This window comes from Microtus oregoni, unplaced genomic scaffold (assembly GCF_018167655.1).
Source record: "Microtus oregoni isolate MIOR12 unplaced genomic scaffold, Mior012 000010F_ref0000083, whole genome shotgun sequence".
Taxonomy (NCBI): Eukaryota; Metazoa; Chordata; class Mammalia; order Rodentia; family Cricetidae; genus Microtus; species Microtus oregoni.
In genome coordinates, this window is record NW_024543069.1 from 12356124 (window position 1) to 12375508 (window position 19385).

At 37.0% G+C, this 19385-nt stretch overlaps 1 protein-coding gene and 1 non-coding gene across 2 annotated transcripts in view; both read left to right on the plus strand.

Moving 5' to 3' along the window:
* Kpna4 (karyopherin subunit alpha 4) overlaps window positions 1-19385 on the plus strand; it is a 61550-nt gene that overhangs the window by 29582 nt on the left and 12583 nt on the right. The window contains exons 6-14 of the mRNA XM_041658917.1: window positions 3115-3210; window positions 3862-3947; window positions 4750-4836; window positions 7318-7487; window positions 7574-7618; window positions 7963-8094; window positions 11161-11289; window positions 12852-12956; window positions 18871-18942. Of these exons, the coding sequence (XP_041514851.1) occupies window positions 3115-3210; window positions 3862-3947; window positions 4750-4836; window positions 7318-7487; window positions 7574-7618; window positions 7963-8094; window positions 11161-11289; window positions 12852-12956; window positions 18871-18942 (922 nt within the window). The remainder of the gene's footprint in view (window positions 1-3114; window positions 3211-3861; window positions 3948-4749; window positions 4837-7317; window positions 7488-7573; window positions 7619-7962; window positions 8095-11160; window positions 11290-12851; window positions 12957-18870; window positions 18943-19385) is intronic.
* Window positions 11518-11838, plus strand: LOC121453096. The gene has a single exon (XR_005974970.1).

Here is a 19385-nt window from a genome sequence, read left to right on the forward strand (position 1 = left end):
TCCAGAGAAATCCTGAGACAATTTCAGGGATATATAAGAGCAAACTGGTTTCAAGATAATTTTAGTACTTATTATTTACCTTTTTTTTTTCTTCACTATATTAGCAATGTTTTTGCAAAAGGAACTGCAGATAAAACTATTGAGCCTTAACACAAATCAAGACCCTGGCACCAAAGTGCTTTTTTTGTAGGTATTGTATTCTTTATTATGAAATGAGAAAAGGAGGGTGTGGAGAGATGGCTCAGTGGTTAAGAGCATTTGCTGCTGTTGCAGAAGACCTGGGTTCAGTTCCCAGCGCCCACAGCTCACATGGTAGCTCACAACTGTTTATAACTCCAATTGTAGATGACCCCCTTGGGTACAAGACACACATGCAAGCAAAACATTCATATACATAAAATAAAATAATTTTTTAAAAAAATTAAATAAGATAAAAGCCCCTGATTTTTATTTACAGTTTTGCTAAGTACTGTGCTACGAATTATGGACAATGCTGTGAAAATACTATGCAATATTCTTGATTTTAATAGAATATTTTTATCCTTTATAGGAAAATTTCTTACATGCCTACAATGTATTTTTTTAATATTTATTTATTATGTATACAATATTCTGTCTGTGTGTATGTCTGAAGGCTAGAAGAGGGCACCAGACTCAACTACAGATGGTTGTGAGCCACCATGTGGTTGCTGGGAATTGAACTCAGGACCTTTGGAAGAGCAGGCAATGCTCTTAACCACTGAGCCATCTCTCCAGCCCCCTGCCTACAATGTATTTTGACCATATCTACCTCCTTTCTCTCACTTCCCTGACTCTCCCTCAACAGATTCCCCTTTCTAACTTCATGTCCTCCCTTTTAAAAAAGTTCCTTTAACCAACCTACTGAGACCAATTAGTGCTTCCCATCCACTGGGGCTTGGGCAACCTACCAGTGGCCACACCTCCAAAGAGAAATGACTCTCAAAAAACGTCAACTGCCACTAGGAGTGAGGTCTTATGAACCCCTCCCTCATCCAGTGCTGAAAAAACTTGGTCTTGTGAAGGTAACCATGCCTGTTTGTGAGTTCATGAGTGCCATGGCCATGCTAGGTCCTGAAGACTTGGTCTTCCAGCTCTTACATACTTTGCCTGCTTCTGTGATGTGTACTGCTCCTTGAAGGGAGAGCATGTTAATAGAAATATTCCATTTTGCGCTGAGTACTCAACAGTTGTTTATTCTTAGTACTTTGACCAGTTATAGGTCTCTGTATTAATCATTACAAAAATATTTCTGACCAAGCACAAATCGATAACTATAAACATTAATATTTAGAAGGCAGTTTGGCTACATGATGATTTAGCTAAACTACAATTGTATATTTACCCCTAAGGACTATCACCTCCCTAACTTTTGACCAGGTCTACAGTTCCTGTATGAATTCCCTTCTGTGGAACAGAAACAGGAAAGCCCTTTAGGTTGTTCTTGTTAACAGTCAGGCCACCTTTGCATCAGTGGGTTCTTCTTTCTTGGCATGTCAGTATTGTCCCCTGCTGATCCAACACTGATTACAACGTTTGTTGTCTGTTCTCCTCCACCCCACCCCGCTCACCTCTCTCCCCAGAGGCCTACATTGCCCTTCCCACGCTATGAAAACTAGCTAATACAGAGGTAGCTTCTGGGTCAGTTTCAGATTGATTTCTTTATGTCCTGCTAGTATGTAAATTTCTCTTTAAGAAGTTTAGATTCTGGTCTGAAGCTGTATAGCTCAGTTGGTAGAATGCTTGCCTAGTTTTTTTTGTTTTGTTTTGTTTTTATTTATTTATTTATTTATTTGCTTGCCTAGTTTGTACAGACTATCAAGTCTGTATACCTAGCTCTGCATAAAGGTGGTATATTTTCACACACCTGTAATCACAGTTTTTGGGAGGTAGAAGCAGGAGGATCAGAAATATATAGAAAGTTTGAAGCTAGCCTTGGATATATGACAACTGTCTTTTAAAAAAGAAAAAGAAAAAACAGTAGTAGTAGTAGTAGTAGTAATTGTTTAAAATTTAATAGGGAATAGGCACCCAGTAGCAAATGTGGGACTATGCTCTACACATAACCTTAGAATTGAGAGGTGTTAACGGAACCTGAAATAAATAGATGGCTAGCCATTCTGAGCAAGGAGAGTAGGATACCGAGTGTTCAGAGATGAGATCACAGTGGTGCCGGGCTCCAGTTAGGAAAGGTGTAGCCTCCTTATGGAGCAGTTGAAAGGTAAGAGAAGGAGTTTTATATTCATAAAATAGTGAATAAATAAGTGTGCCTTATATGGGGACAGTTTATATAGGTTAATGCTCTGACTAGCATTTTTTTTCTTTTGGTTTTGGTTTTTCGAGACAGGGTTTTTTCTGTGTAACTACCCTGCTTGTCCTGGAACTTGCTTTGTAGACTAGGCTAACCTTGAATTCACAGGGATCCGCCTGCCTCTGGTTCCTGAGTGCTGGGATTAAAGGCCTGGGCGGACACCACCTGACTCTGACTAGACTTTCTTAAACCTTGTCTTTATGCAGTTGGACAGCAAATTCCAATAAGGAGAAGATTTATGTTAATGTTGTTGGGCTTTCATGATATTTAATAATATATAGAATGGGATATACATTCTGATCACTTCTGGTATGCCTAATTTTTAGGTATTTTGAAAACCTATTAATTCCTTTTCTCTAAGTGTAAAATTAACTCCGAACATAACACATGTAAAAATATTTAATTGTACCACACCTTAAATGCCAGCATTAAGGAGGCATAAGCCAGGACTACATAGTAAGAACCTGTCTTTTTAGGGAAAAAAAAAATTTGGTTGCCTTTTTAGTTGCCATATTCCTAACTGGTGAGGGAATAGTGTTGTATTAATAAAAGTACCAAAATGTCTACCATAGTTTTCCAATTAATGGTCCTATTTGTAGATTTAATTTAACAATCTTTTCATGAGTAGAGAAAATATTGCATTATATGAAGTATAAGAAGTAACTTTCAAAGTATATACTTACACATCTCTTCAGATTTACAACAGTGCCTAGATTCTATGTGAATGTGAACTTAATTGTAATAATATATGACATCAAGTTTTACAAGAGGTATCTATCTTACAGGAAACTTTTGTCCAGTGATCGAAATCCACCAATTGATGACTTAATAAAATCTGGAATATTGCCTATTTTAGTTCATTGTCTTGAAAGAGATGACAAGTAAGTATATAATTATTATTTTAAATTAGACCATGTTCTTTGGAAATGGTAGGCTTTCTAGCTTAATCTTAAAAGAAAAAGATTCTTTTAAGGTAGAGGCAGGAGGGTCAGAAGTTCAAAGTGATCCTTGGCTATATACATAATGAGTTTAGGGACAATCTGGACTAGAGACACTGAATCAGAAACAAAAACCAGACATGATGATATTTGCTTATAATCTGATACCTTGAAGTTTCAGTTCAAGACCAGCCTGGGCTTTTTAGAGAGAGGTTTTCTTAGAAAGGAAGGAGGGAGGGAGGGAGGGACGGACGGACGGAGGGAGAGGTTATGGAATAGAATTGGAAGTTAAAACCATGATAAGCACCAAAAACAAATTTGAGAATGACTTGAACTTGGGAACCTGGCAAGATAAGTGCTTCAAAACTGAGGAATGACAGTAAGAATCTATTTTAGTAAAGACAGAGCTAAAACTACTAAGAAGGGCATTTGGGGCACATGTCTGAATTTCATCATGAAATGACTGGGTTATATTTTGAAGGATAGATGGATAAGTAAACTTTGGAACAACACATTAAAGAGGGAGAAAAAGGTTACTAGACATGTAGGCGAAGTGAAATGTGTGGTTTAAAATCTCTTGCTCTTTGTTCTTAGTCCTTCTTTACAGTTTGAAGCTGCATGGGCTTTGACAAACATTGCATCTGGAACATCTGAACAGACACAAGCTGTGGTTCAATCCAGTGAGTTAGTTAACAAAATTGTTATCCTGTGCTGGCCAGGCATAGTGGCACATGCTTTTAATCCCAACCCTTGAGAGGCTGACATAGAAGGATCATGAATTTGAGGCCTCATCTTTAAAAATAAATAAATTCATAGAACCTCCTAAAAGCTATATTACAGAATAATATCTACCCCTAAGACCTAGGGTTGTTGAAACAGCTCTCCTGAGTATGTTCCTTTACTTGTCTTGTTCTATGGACTGGTAAACCCATTTGCCAAAGTCCTTTTGATTTTTTTTTTTTTTGGATTCCTTTCTGTGTGATTTATATTATCCAACTAATAAGCATTTTACATCTTGCTATGTATGATACTAGTTAGAAATTACCTTAAATCCTACTAAAACTGGTTTTCTTTTGTGTGTAGAGTTAACAGGTTGAGTAGGTTTTATGGTTCTATCTATGTCATATTCTTCACAATTTTTTAACTATTTTTTGTTATGTTTTAAGTTTTTTTAACTTACTATTTTTATTTTATGTACATTGGTGTTTTGCTGGGGCCATAGTGCAGTGACAGGACATGAGGACAATGTGTATGTAGACTGCCCTAGGTTCAGTCTCTGGAGCCAGATAAACAATCGTAATTAAGCCCAGGTTTAATTGTAAATGAAATGTGGAATTTTAATTTGGAATTGTTTATATGTTAAAATTTTGATGTTACTTTTTCTCAGAAATAATTTTGCAAAGAGATGTTTTAAAATAATTTTGGTAGTTTGTATTATGTTTTGTTGGGATCTCATCTTTGTTATGTAATTTCCTCTTTCAGATGCTGTGCCACTTTTCCTAAGGCTGCTGCATTCACCACATCAGAATGTCTGTGAGCAGGCAGTGTGGGCACTGGGAAATATTATAGGTTTGTATAAAACTTAGAATGCTAATCCAGTAAGTTAGAAAATCGTGTACTAGCCAATAAAAATGACTGCTAAAAGTTGAAAAGTAATTTCTTGTCATTTAGTTTCTGTGAAATAAGCAAAGAAATTTTAATTATGTAACTATATGTGTAAAACAATAAATAAAAGGAATGTGTTTGTTGCTTAAGTTACTGTTATATCTTTTTGTTGGTAGTCTCTCTTATTGATAGGATTGTAAGATATATAAATTACTTAAATTTAGTTTTAAATTAGTGCTCACTTTATTAACTTTCTCCATTTAAGAATAACAATAGGCAAAAATTTAAACCAATAATTTTTCTCTTTATAGTACACTTGAGAAGTCTAAAATAAAACTTTACATAAGACATTAAAATTTAGTAATGTATAAAATATAACTTACTGTGAATTAACAGGAAGTATCTAATAACCTAATTAATTGTTGAACATTATAAGCACTACCCTTGCACTTATTAATAATTGTAGGGAGAATAATTAACACAATCTCAATATTTCAAGTGTTCATTTTTAATTAGAGGGTTTGGTGGGGGTGGTTAAGACAGGGTTTCTTTTTGTAGCCCTGGCTGTCCTGGAACTCACTCTGTTGACCAGGCTGGTCTTGAACTCACCTAGATCCACCTGCCTCTGCACCCTAAATGCTGGGATTAAAGGCCAGCAGTAGAGGCATTTTGTTTGTTTGTTTGTTTATGGTAATCTGGCTGACCTGGAACTCACGACCCTCCTACCTCAGCTGGAGCACACACACCCCTTCCCCACATGCTGGGATTGCAGCACTACACCTCGTCTGTTTACTGAAGGGTATAGTAACCCAAACTTTTAAATTCAAACAACTAATTCCAGCACTTTTCTCCCTAGTTCAAGGCTAGCCTATACTACATAGCAAGACCCTGTTTGAAAATGAATCAGAGAACCAATAATGGAAAAGTTCTGGGATCTTAGTTCTAGTCTATTCCTTCTATAGCTCAGAGCCCTCCGACATGGAGGATGGGGCTTGAAAATCCCTTTTTAGAGGTCTCATTACTTTGATAAGGGGGGATGCTGGGGCTGGAGAGATGGCTCAGTGGTTAAGAGCATTGCCTGCTCTTCCAAAGGTCCTGAGTTCAATTCCCAGCAACCACATGGTGGCTCACAGCCATCTGTAATGGGGTCTGGTGCCCTCTTCTGGCCTGCAGGCATACACACAGACAGAATATTGTATACATAATAAATAAATATTTTTTAAAAAAAAGGGGGGGATGCTGAAGATTGTTTTTAGATGATGATGTTTCACTGTGTGTGTGTGTGTGTGTGTGTGTGTGTGTGTGTGTTTGCATGTTTGCATATGTATTGCAGCATATATTTCCCAGGCTTACCTTGAACTCAATGTGTAGCCCAGGTTGCTTTGAATTCAGAGCAATTTTCCTGCCTTAACCTCTTTAATTCTGAGGTTATGGGTATGTGTCACCACAGTTGTTTACATGTAAGTATTTAGTATTGTTCTTATATCTCTTTATTGTCCTCTTCTAGGTCTAACATGAAAATGTTTTGATTGAGAGTTTTTGTGGGCAGCTTGTTCTGTGAACTTACTAGTATAGAGTACACTACCTTTAAAAATGATGTTGCATATCCAGGTGCCTCCCTCCTTTGCTCTTACACCAAGTTTTAGGTATAAAGCTGTTAAAGTACTTCCTAACCTTCCTGATATTGTAACCCTTTATTACAGTTCTTTGTGTTGTGGTGACCCCAACCATAAAACTATTTTATTGCTACTTCATAACTGTGATTTTGCTACTATAATGAATGATAATGTAAATATCTGATGTGCAAGATATCTGATATGTGACACCCTCCCCCAAGGGTTGAGACCTACAGGTTGAGAACTGCCCTGTTAAAGGAGCATCATATTATTTGGGATTTATTTTTAATTTCCATTTATATTTTGGAATTAATTCAAATACATCACCAATATTATAGTACAAGAAAGATTTTTTTCTTGTGGATTAGTTAGTTTTGCTTTAATAGTAGATCTAATGTAGCCTAGGCTGAATTTGAATTCATTATATAGCTAAAACAGCCTTGACTCATTCTTCTGACTCCACCTCCAACATGCTGGGATTACAAACTTGTGCCACCACACTAGACTTTAATATTGGATCATGACTATGAATTCTGCAAATATTTTCTCAATAGTTACTTTGGCATCTCCTGTATTAATTTGAAAGCTTGTTAAACTGAAAGAGTCATTGAGGTAACAGTGACAGGTGTTTGCTTGAGGTATATAGAATTCTTGAAGACAGGCAGTGGTGGAACATTGTGTCTCTGAGCTCAAAGACCGTGAGTATCTACTTTATATAACACTAAAGAGAGCTTATTAAAATACTAGAAGCCACAAATTGTACCCAGTGCTTTATGTTTTCTGAAAAGGTTTACTGTTGATTTATCTTATTAAATTAATTCTTCTACAGGTGATGGACCTCAGTGTAGAGATTATGTGATAAGCCTTGGAGTTGTAAAACCTCTGCTTTCATTCATAAGTCCGTCTATTCCTATAACATTCTTAAGAAATGTTACCTGGGTTATGGTCAATTTATGTCGCCACAAAGACCCACCGCCACCAATGGAAACAATTCAGGAGGTAAACAAAAGAAAAATACTTAGATACCATTATATGTATTTTTTACATCTATGTGTGTTTTGAATTGTACATATTTCTCTCCTCAGATTCTTCCAGCTCTTTGTGTATTAATTCATCACACAGATGTTAATGTGAGTAAATTCTCTTTGTATAATTATATATCTATGTGTATGTATGCATGTACTGGACTCCCCCTATGATATAGGAGAGAAATGAAAACAGTGTGTACTTGTATTCGCTCAAGGATCCCAAATTGGTTGTGAGGTTAAGAATTATTAAAATGGCCAAGTGTTGGCACATACCTTTAATCCCAGCACTTGTGAGGCAGGGGCAGGTCGACCTTTAAGTTTGAGGCCAGCCTGGTCTTCATAGTAAGTTCCAGGACAGCTAGAGCTATATAGAGAAACCCCCTCCCCCCCAAAAAGAAAAAATAGTAAAATGAGAAAATATTTGAAGATTTGAACTTTTATTTTAGATATTGGTAGATACTGTCTGGGCCCTCTCCTACCTTACGGATGCTGGCAATGAACAGATACAGATGGTAATAGACTCCGGAATAGTTCCTCATTTGGTTCCTCTACTCAGCCACCAGGAAGTTAAAGTTCAAGTAAGTTTGTTTTGGTTAAGATGGATTTTTCTCACCACTAAGTGATTTAAGCATGTTATTCATCTAGCACTGTAATGTCTCTTCAATGGGGAAAGGTGAGTTATTTTATCCTAACTTTAAAGTGAAGGAAATGAAACAAGAATTTATTCAGAACCTTCCTTACCCTGCCAGACAGGGAGGCTCCACTATGAACTAATTTCTAATATGGAGAAGCGGGTTTTACTGTAGCACCTCAGGTGGCACTGAAACCATCTTGTTTGCTTTTTCCGCTTTATTTTCCCCCTGAAAGCATCCATTTTTACTCATTAATGAGTTTGTTTAACATTGATTTGCTGATTCTGAGATAAAAGATTTGAACTGAAATGTGTGGGTTAAGGACTTCATAATTGTTTCTCTATTTTAGTTTTTTTTTTATTTTTAAATCCTTTGACATACTCTCTATCGCAGTGACCCTCCATCTATAACAAGCGGGAAAAGGCTATGGTGATGCACTTGGGAGGCAGAGGCAGGCAAATCTCTGTGAGTTCCAAGCCAGCCTGATCTACAGAGTGAGCATGCATGCATACATACACACACACACACACACACACACACACACACACAACTGGAACTGAGAATATAGCTCAGATGTACAGTGCTTGCCTAACTTGTGCAAAGTTCAGCTTCTAGTACCTCACATACACACAAACATAGTCAAACTACAGTAAAGGAGATAAACTAAGCCCCCCAACCTTTCTAAGGTAAATAATGAGTTTTATTCCTATAATGGCCCAGAGTCTACAGCACAATTACATAAAGAAAGCTGTTAGCCTAAGTTACTTTATCTTGCCCTTAGCTGGACATTGGAATCAACCATGAAGCTTAAAAAAAAATTTCCTTAGCCCCTGGAGATTAAAACCATTATATTTCCTACAAACTTAAGCTAGCTCTTCAAGTGATATTAGTGTGTAGTCAACAGTGGAGATGTTAAGTCCATAATGACTACATTGATTTCAGATTTCAAAGGTGCTTGAAAGATGGGTAACACGCAGGCTTGAGTCCCCAGTTCAGATTCTCACCACCCACGTAAATGCTGATGTGGTACTTGGTGCCTCTAATCCCAGCACCAAGTGGGGAAGATCCCTGTAGCCGCGTGCTCCAGGTTCAGTGAGAGACTTCGGCAAGCAACAAAAGAAAGCACTAATATTGATCTTTCAAGCTTGTGTACATGCATGCACAAACTAAATAAAATAAGAAGGGTTTCTTTTTAAAATTAAAATGCTTTCTTTAAAAAAAAGGGAAATAGCTAATTCAGCAAGATTTGACCAACAGTAATTTTTTTAAATATGTGTTTATTGTAAATATCTTTGTTACATGTCTTTATTAAATTTGCATCTGTGGGAGGGTGTACACACATGTATATGCAGCAGATATACACCCAAAGGCCAGAGGAACCCACTATACTAGGGTTACAGATGGACACATGAATCAAGTGGCTCTTTAAATCAACTGGGGGTTTGATTTAGCAAGAGCTCTCACCTACTGAGCCATCACCCCAACCTCAAAGTTACATTAGATAAGTTTGTTGGTTTTATTTTATTTTTACTTGATGTTGGGCACACTTTGCAGGTGGAGGTAGGAAGAGCACACAACTGCCCTTAGCTGCACAAGACCTATACTCACATACACCCCAAAAATTCAAGCAGAGGACTTACCTAGTTTTAATATTGACCTTAGAAATGTGGCTTGGGTTTTCCTTTTTGCCAGTTCTTAGAGAAAGTTAATGTCTTGTACTTTATCAGACAACTAACAGAGATTTTCTTAAGCTTTTCTCCTTTCATATCATAATTCTTGAAAATAAGATAGTGTGACCAGTCCTCATGTAGATTTCATCTACATCCCTTCTCCCCCTAAAATGTATACATAATTATAATCTCATGTAGCATATTGTTTCATCTATCTTACATCTTTAGAAATTAAGACTTTCTATAAGAACAGGACTGGGAGATTGCTCAGCAGCTAAGAGCACTAATTGTTCTTCCAGAGGACCCAGGTTTGATTCTGAGCACCATGTGACAGCTTATAATCATTTGTAGCTCTAGTTCCAAAGGAACTGGCCTCCTCAGATACCAAGCATACATGTGGTACACATACCTACATGCAAGCAAAACATTCACACACGTTTTAAAGGGAGAGGGTGGCAAAAGACTTGTAGTTTTCCAAGGAAGACATACAAAATGGTCATTGAGCACCTGAAAAAAAAAAGTTCAAAAACATTAATCATTAAAGAAATATTATTTGAATTGGAAAATCATTCATATTCAGAATGACTACAGTTAAAATGGTAACAATGCAGAAAAGGGGAGATTATACTGCTTATGGAAACTAGAGTATGGTTTCTTTAGAAGTGAAATGTGGAGTACATTGTGACCTAATATTTCTACTGTTCTGCATATCGAAGATTATGGATATGCATTTCCCGCACAGAAACTTAAATGTAATGTCTGTATGGTATTATTCATAATAACCCCAAAACAGAAGTAAACTGTTACTAACCACATAGCTGATTGACATGAACTTGTTCCTGCTTATGTGAAGTGTGCAGAATACACAAATTTATAGACACAGGGGTTTGGTGGTTGCCAGGGCCCTGGGATTGAAAGCAGTGTTGATGACAGTTAGTGGATGTACATGTTCTTTGTGAGATAATAAAAATGTTGTGATTTGAGGTTGAGATTGATTGTGCAGCATGGAATACTCTAATAAGTACTAAATTGCCTGTTCTTGAAAGAATAAGTTTGTGTGTTTAAGCAGCTGAATCATTTATCTTATAGGGAGAAAAATTAAGAGAAAATGAAAATTACTAATTTTTTAATGGTAGTAATTACTATCTAAAATTGCCCTTTTAGTGTTATCAGTTCTCTTGAAATAACTTAAGCTACATAAGGCCTAGAATTTTCTTACATCAGTGCCTGACATAGAGTAGGTGCTCAGAGGGGATAGGTTAGTGGCACTGAAAGATTTGTGTGAGGGCATGAACCTGTCTCAGGTTGAAAAGAGTACTTAGCATTGGACCTTTCGTTTCAGACTGCTGCACTTCGAGCTGTGGGCAACATCGTCACTGGGACTGATGAGCAGACACAAGTAGTTTTAAACTGTGATGCTCTTTCACACTTCCCAGCACTTCTCACTCATCCCAAAGAGAAAATTAATAAAGTAAGTCTTTTAAAAAGTTTGAATAAAACTGTAGTTTTTGTTTGTGGAATTAGGTTCCAAGAAATGTCTGTATAGAGTTGACTTTCATTATTTACTGTTAAAAGTTTCAAGAGAAAATATTTATTTCACCCTTTATAGGATACTCAGGGGTTCTGGATTCAAACCCAGAGCCTTTGACATGCTAAGTACATGTCTATCTACTACTGATTTATACATTTTTGGCTCTCTTGGAAATGATGAAATAGAGATACTTGGGTGTTGAATGTTGCCATGAATGGAAATTATTAATACATATAGTAGTTCTAGTTTAATGTTTCATTTATACTTAATAGTGTGAATGTGTGCGTGCGTGTGTGTGTGTGTGGTGGCTATGAAAGGGGGCACTGAACGGTGATGCTGATATTGGAGTGCATCTGAGGCTGTTGTAGAATAACGTGGGTTGTTGATTACAATACTGCCGATGATTATAACCCAAAAACAGCTCACCTAAGTAGCCCAGCACCCTAAAATCTCTAACAGGATCATTAAATGTCCTGTGATCTGATCCAAAAGAGTCTGATTATGCTAGTGTTTACAATACTAATTAATAAATTGGTGAATTTAAGTTTCGTAAATTCTAATAATATCCTCCGTAGACTGTCAAATATTTTGTTGTTGTTTATTGCTAACTTGGATTTTAGCAATGCATCTATTATCTTTGAAAGTGAAACACTTGTGATCAGTATCTTCCTAGCAGTAGCCTAGCATCTTTGTGGTTTTGAGGGCAGCATTCAGAGGTCATTAAAATAGACCAATCAAGCCAACCAACAACTGGTTCCACATTTAGCTCTTGCGAGAGCTGGTACAATGAATGATGATTATAAATGAGGACACTAAAATCTAACTTGCATTTTTGATGGTCTTCATTGTCATGACTAATTGAGATTTTTTTATTGGGATAGGACTGTTAAGGCAGACTAGAGAGAGTAGAATAAAGCACATTATTTGAGAAGTGTGTTGAATCTCATTTGCAGTAGTTTTAGGATTTACAGTTTATGACATCCTCCTTGGTATGTATTCAGCCAAGCTTCTTTTCCATTATACTGTTCCCAAACAGCATTGCCTGTTAAGATTCTTTAGAAGAGTTAGCTCATTGTGGCTTGAATTAGAAGCCAGTAGTGATTTATCCAAAGAAATGTAGAAAGAATTATTTAATGTATAAACTATATTGTTATCCAGAAAATTAAGTGTGGAGGACTAGGCATTGTAGCACACACCTTTCATTTCAGCGCTTGAGGAGAGGCAGGTGGATCTCTAGAGTTCCAGGTCAGCCAGGGCTACACAATGAGACCTTTTCTTAGAGAGACAGAGACAGAGACTGGGACAGACATAGAGCAGCTTTTAATCAACTAAAGATTCTTCTTTAATACAGAAAGGGAGTAGTAAAATTGAAATTATAAGATTTTCATTGTAGAACTCATTCAGTAATAAAATAGAGACACTAGCCAGTGAATACTTTTTCATAGTTCAGACATAGGTTTTATTCTTTTAGTGAGAAATATTAAAATCATCTTGTTCCACAGGAAGCAGTGTGGTTCCTGTCTAACATCACTGCAGGAAATCAGCAGCAGGTTCAGGCAGTAATTGATGCCAATCTTGTACCAATGATAATACATCTTTTGGATAAGGTAAGAAAATCGTGTGTACCTGAGCAAGGCGGTATCATAATAAATACTTCCCCATTTAACAGGACACTACACAATGTGTAATACTACTATAAAATACGACTGATTCTAAAACTTTTGAATAATATTGTGTAGAACAAATGTTTCTTGTCATTTCTTGCCCAAGATAGCCATTGCTTTGGAATTAACTTTAAACAAATGGTATCATTACCAGTAATCAGTGCAGTCATTATTGTTCTAAGCATTTTGCGAATATTACCTCTTTTAATATGACAAGCCGAACCAGCAAGATTGCTCAATAGGTAGAGGTAACTGCCAGTGAACCGGGTGTCCTGAGGTTTATTCCTGGGACCCAGGTAGAGAAAGGAAAGGAAGAACCTCCTCCCCACAGATTGTCCAGCACAAGGGTTATCTCCACTTGGCAGGTGAAATGATTGCATGAGCAAATCACTTACCCAAAATACAGGGGCCAGTGAGTGTGCTATTGTGTAGCATATCATTCCTTACACTCACTGAGATTTGGAGAAAATACTATTTTGCTTTCAGATAGTTATTGATTATTGTTTTGATTCCTTATTTAAAGAGTGACAAAATGGTGACTTTCCAATTCGCCCATTCTGCGTGTATTATCACTTTTTTTTTCAGCTTTTCTCTTTTTTTTTAATTAAAATATAATTACATCATCTTTCCTCCCTTCCAACGTTCCATGTCCTCTCCAATTCCTCCTGTGCCTCTTGACCACTATCACAAATTGATGACCTCTTTATTATTGTTACATATATAAATGCATAAATATATAAATTCAGAATGTGGAATCCATTTTTGTTGTTTGTGTATATACATTTAAGAGCTGACCATTTTATATTTGAAAGCTAATTAGGAGGGTCATTTCTGCAATAGGCTAATTTTCTGTCTCTAGCAGTCTTAATGACCTGCAGCTCTTTGTCTAGGGGTGAGACCCCGTGAGCTGTCTACCTTTGACATTAATATAACTTGATAGAGGTATTATTTAGGGTATATTCAGGCTGCCATAGTGTTGAGGTTTCATGGGCACAGCTTTCCTGTCATCTCTAGGAGACATAATTTCACAGCTGTCTTTCTGGTTCTCTGGCTTTTATAGTCTTTCTAACCCTAACTTCCATGATGTTCCTTGAACCTTAAGTGCAGGGGTTGTGTGAAGCTAACACCCATCTATTATTGATCTCTGTGTTATGACCAGTTGTGGTTTTCTGTGATGCTCTCCGTTTGCTGTGAAGAGAGGCTTCATTGATTAGGGATTTCTACACCTGTGGGTGTAAAAACAGGATTTAGAATATAATTAGAATTGTGTTGGTTTAGTAAAGTGGCAGTAGTAAGTTCTCTGTTAAGATTCATGACCTCACTGGTCCTGGGTAGTGGGCTAGGTTCCCTTTTTTCTTCTCTCCTCTCCTCTCCTCCCCTCCCCCCCCCCCACCCCTTCTATTCTCCTCTCTTCTCTTTTCTTCTTCTTGAGACAGGGTTTCTCTTTGTAACAGTCTTACCTGTCCTGGAACTCACTCTGTAGACCAGGCTGGCCTTGAACTCCACCTGCCTCTGCCTCCTGAGTGCTAGGAGTAAAGGCATGCACCACCAGGCTAGGTTTCTAGTTTCAAGGATGATTTCTTCCCGTTAGCAGCCCTAAGTATAATTGGATAGCTGCTGGTTACTGCCAACATATAAGTACCATTATTGCACATTTAGGGAGCTCTTACCAGGCTAGTTATGGTTCATAGGCATCACATGGCTGGTTAGGACTGTTGATTGCTTCCTTCTCTTGGAAGCTTTTATACTCTCTAGTACTATGGAAGCTAAAGCACAGGAAAGGAAGCATTCAGGTTAGATCCAGCTTAAAACTTCCTAGTCTTGTATCCTAAGTGTAAGGTGTAATCAGAAATAGTGACTTACCTTCAACCAAAGGTAACAGCAATAGCCTCTATTGTTTAGGAATCTCTTGAACCCCTATGACCTACAACTCAGACAGAGGTTTCTCATGCCAGGTACTGGGGGTTTTGCTAAATAGTTTATGGCTCTTTCTTGAGCATTGCTGGTCCACGTGCTATAACCGTAATTAAGCTCTATATGTGTGTGTGTATATTTATATAAGTCTAAATACATAGCTGTATATATGTATTATGTAATTTTAAATAAATCTAAAATAATATGATTTTCTTGAGGCTTTATTAAACTACCTTAGTGCTATTTGTCCTTGTTCCCTAATTGCTTCTCCTTCTGTAATGAAGTCCTTACTCCCCAGTTTTCCCATTTCCCCTGTTACTCTCCTCTCATCCCCTGTCCCAGCGCCTTTATAATTTCCTGGTTACTCCATGTTGTATACTCACATCTGAAGATTTGGAATAGGAACTTCAGATGAGAGAGAACATATGGCTTTTGTCTTTCTGGGTCTGGGTTACCTCATTTAACATATTTTCTAGTTTTATCCACTTATCTGCAAAGTTTATGATTTCATTTTTCTTTACAGCTGCATAAAATTCCATAGTATATGTATACCACATTTCATTATCCATTCGTCTGTTGAAGTACATTTAGGTTGTTTCCATTTATTGTGAATAGAGTATCAGTGAACAGGTGAGCAAGTATCTGTGGAGGAGGATGTCAAGTTTTTTGGGCTTATGACTACAAGTGTTATAGCTGAGAATTATGCTAGATTTATCTTTAGCTTTTTGAGGGTTGTCTGTAGTGTTTCCAGAGTGACTGCCCCGGTTTGCATTTCTGTCAGTGAATGAGGGCTCCTTCTTCCCTAGTCCTCCCCAGTTGTTTTGTTGTTTTTAACCACTCTGACTGGGATGAGATGAAATCTTTTTTTGGTTTTTCGAGACAGTTTCTCTATGTAACAGTCCTCGCTGTCTTGGAACTCACTTTGTAGACCAGGCTGGCCTCGAATTCATTGAGATCCACCTACCTCTGCCTCCCAAGTGCTGAGATTAAAGGCCTGTGCCACCACCTCCTGGCCTGAAATGAAATCTCAAAGTTACTTTAACTTACGTTTCCATAATCGGTAAAGATAGTGAATATATTTTGAGGTATTTCTTAGCCATCTTCATTTCTTCTATTGTGAACTCTGTTCAGACCCCTACCTGTTCTTAATTGGGACATTTTTTTTTTCTAGACTTAGTTATGTTTTTTTGGTTGCTAGGTTTTTGTTTATTTGAAGTTTTTGTTTTAGTTCTTTGCTCATTCTGGATATTAATCCTCTGTCAGATATATTGCTGGCAAAAGTGGGTTTCTTGTTTCCTCTGCTATATAGAAGCTTTTTAATTTTGTTAGGTCCCATTTGTCAGTTGTTGGCTTGAATTCCTGAGCAAATGGAATCCTATTTAGAAATCCCAGCACTCGGGAGGCAGAGGCAGGCGGATCTCTGTGAGTTCGAGACCAGCCTGGTCTACAGAGCTAGTTCCAGGACAGGCTCCAAAGCCACAGAGAAACCCTGTCTCGAAAAAACCAAAAAAAAAAAAGAAATTCCTTTTCTACACCTAAACGTTGTAGGGTACTGTCTATATTTTCTTGTAGCAGTTTTAGCATTTCACGTTGCAAATTGAAGTCTTTGATCCACTTGGAGTTAGTTTTTGTGCAGGGTGATAGATAATGGGTCTATTACATTCTGCTGCATGTAGACCCCTGGTTTTCTAGCACCACTGTTGAAGATGCTATCTTTTCTCCAGTGTTTTTAGCATCTTTGTCAGTGTCAGATGCCTGTAACTATATGTGCTCTTATGTGGGTCTTCTCTTTGATTCCATTGATTTACATGTCTGTTTTTGTGCTGGCACCATATTATTTTTCTTCCTATATCTCTGTAATGTATCTTGAAGTCTGGAATAGCAATCTACCAAATATTGTTCTTTTTGCCCTAGTTTGCTTTGGCTGACTGGGATTTATTATGGATCCATATGAATTTTAGGATTTTCTTTCCTATTTATGTGAAGAATGTTCTGAGTATTTTTGTTTGTTTGTTTTGGTCTTTTTGAGACAGGGGCTCACTTTGTAGCTCTAGCTGTCCTGGAACTCACTGATGTAGATCAGGCTGGCCTCAAACTCACTGAGATCTGCCTGCCTCTGCCTCCTGAGTGCTGGAACTAAAGACATATACCACTATATTTCTGGCTCGTTCTGGATTTGATTTTGTTTTTAAGATTTATTATTTATTATGTATACAGTATTCTGCCCACATATATGCCTGCAGGCCGGAAGAGAGCACTAGATCTCATTACAGATGGTTGTGAGCCACCATGTGGTTGCTGGGAATTGAACTTCTTCAGTCATTCAGTGATGAATTGTTTAATCCCCATGCATTTATGCACTTAATAGAGATTTATTTGCTTTAGATTCTGTTTTATTTCATAATGCTCAGACTTGCTTTGTGTCTGTGGGTACAGTCTATTTTAGGGGAGCTTTTGTGGGCTGTTGATAATGTATCGAGAAACTTCACTCTGAAGTTCCTCTTTTTTTTATCCAGATGTCATATCTATTGGAGAAAGTAGGAGAAATCTATAGTACTAGAAAATACTTAGTAGTATTATTGGGTTGATGTTAATCTGTCTCTTTAATTCCGGTAGTATGCTTTCTGTGGTACATGTATGTTTTGGAAAGTAATGTCATGTTGGTTAGTTGTCCCCTTGATTCAGTGAAAGTGCCCTCTTTGTCTCTTCTGATTAGTTTCGGTCTGAGATAATAGAATGGCAGCACCTATTTGCTTCCTAACGCCCTTTGTTTGGGAGACCTTTTACATCCTTTGTTTTTAGGGTAGTACCTATCTTTAGAGCTAAGTTTTTTGTAGACAACAGAATGAGAGATTTAGTTTCTTATTCCATTCACCTAGCCTATTGATTGATAGTTAATCAACCTATTATTGATGGCATTTAAGTTGTTTCTGAATTTCACTGTTAAAATTAGTGGCATTTTAAAGAATAGCTTGTGAGTCGTGGTAGCGTCACCGTGATACTCTAAAGGCAGACACAGTCCAGTATGGAGTTTGAGGCTAGCCTGTGCTAGCTATGGAGACCCTGGTTTTTCCCAGGTTATATTTAGCATAACTGGATAAATAGGAAATGTTTCTGCATAATTCCCTTTTGCCTCTGCAAGATTGTACCCATTTGTACCCTTACCTGCATCATAGATAGTTACATTTCCTTGTGTCTCGTTTCCATTCTAATTTAGGTTGCTCTTGTTTATGAATATTTTTCTTTTAATATTTATTTATTTATTTATTATGTATACAATATTCTGTCTGTGTGTATGTCTGAAGGCCAGAAGAGGGCACCAGACCCCATTACAGATAGTTGTGAGCCACCATGTGGTTGCTGGGAATTGAACTCAGGACCTTTGGAAGAGCAGGCAATGCTCTTAACCTCTGAGCCATCTCTCCAGCCCAATGAATATTTTTCTTAATATAACATTGTTTCCAGGCATGTAGTCTTGATTTTTAATGGCTTGGGTTATTATTTGATTTTGAAAATTTACTGTATTATGTACCTGCTGAGTGTGTTAACTGAGTCTGCTTTTTGTCTATTACTGTGCTATAGCCATTTGTAGGGAAATGTACGTTATTAAATTATTTTTCTGGTAAAATCTCCAAGATGAGATTATTGAATTCTACATGTGCCTTTTTAAATGTTTTCAGTTTGTATTTGTTTAATGAAATTGCATTAGACTTTTATTTACTCTGATTTTGAATCGTGATATTGTCATATCCCCCAACCTAGAGAATTCATAGAAAATAATTTTTATTTCTTCAGAATAGATTGATTGTGGTTTAAGACTTACCAGTAAATAAAAATTATACATATATAAACATACCAGAGAAACTTGGAAATAAACAATTGAAAATCATTTTAGAAAATGTCTTTTCAAATTTACCATGTATTCTTTTTTTTTTTTTTTAAGGGAGATTTTGGCACCCAGAAAGAAGCTGCTTGGGCCATAAGTAACTTAACAATTAGTGGGAGGAAGGACCAAGTAAGTTGAACTTTTATTTCTCAAAACCAGTAAAAATAACAGTATGGGTAATTATATCTTTATATTTAAGTGAGTAGAATACCATATTTTGTAGATTGGATTTGGTTTTAGGCTGTGTGTGAGCTATGTGTGCATGTGTTCATGCACATCACACATGCCAGAGATTGAGCCCATGTGCTCAGCCTGTATTCTGCCATTGAGATGGATACAGCTCTGCGATTTTGTTTCTTAATATATACATAAAAGTATCTTCTTAACTTCCTTTACTCATTTTTCTTAGGAAAGACTCGATTTTTTAGTGGTTACAGTGCTAGGCATTGAGCCTAGACCTTTATGAATACCAGGCAAAGTGTTACCCACTAAATCAAATTTCTAGACTCCATGCAAGAATTTTCTAATCTGGAATAAGATCAAGACTCCTACAATGAGGGAACTTTTTTAAA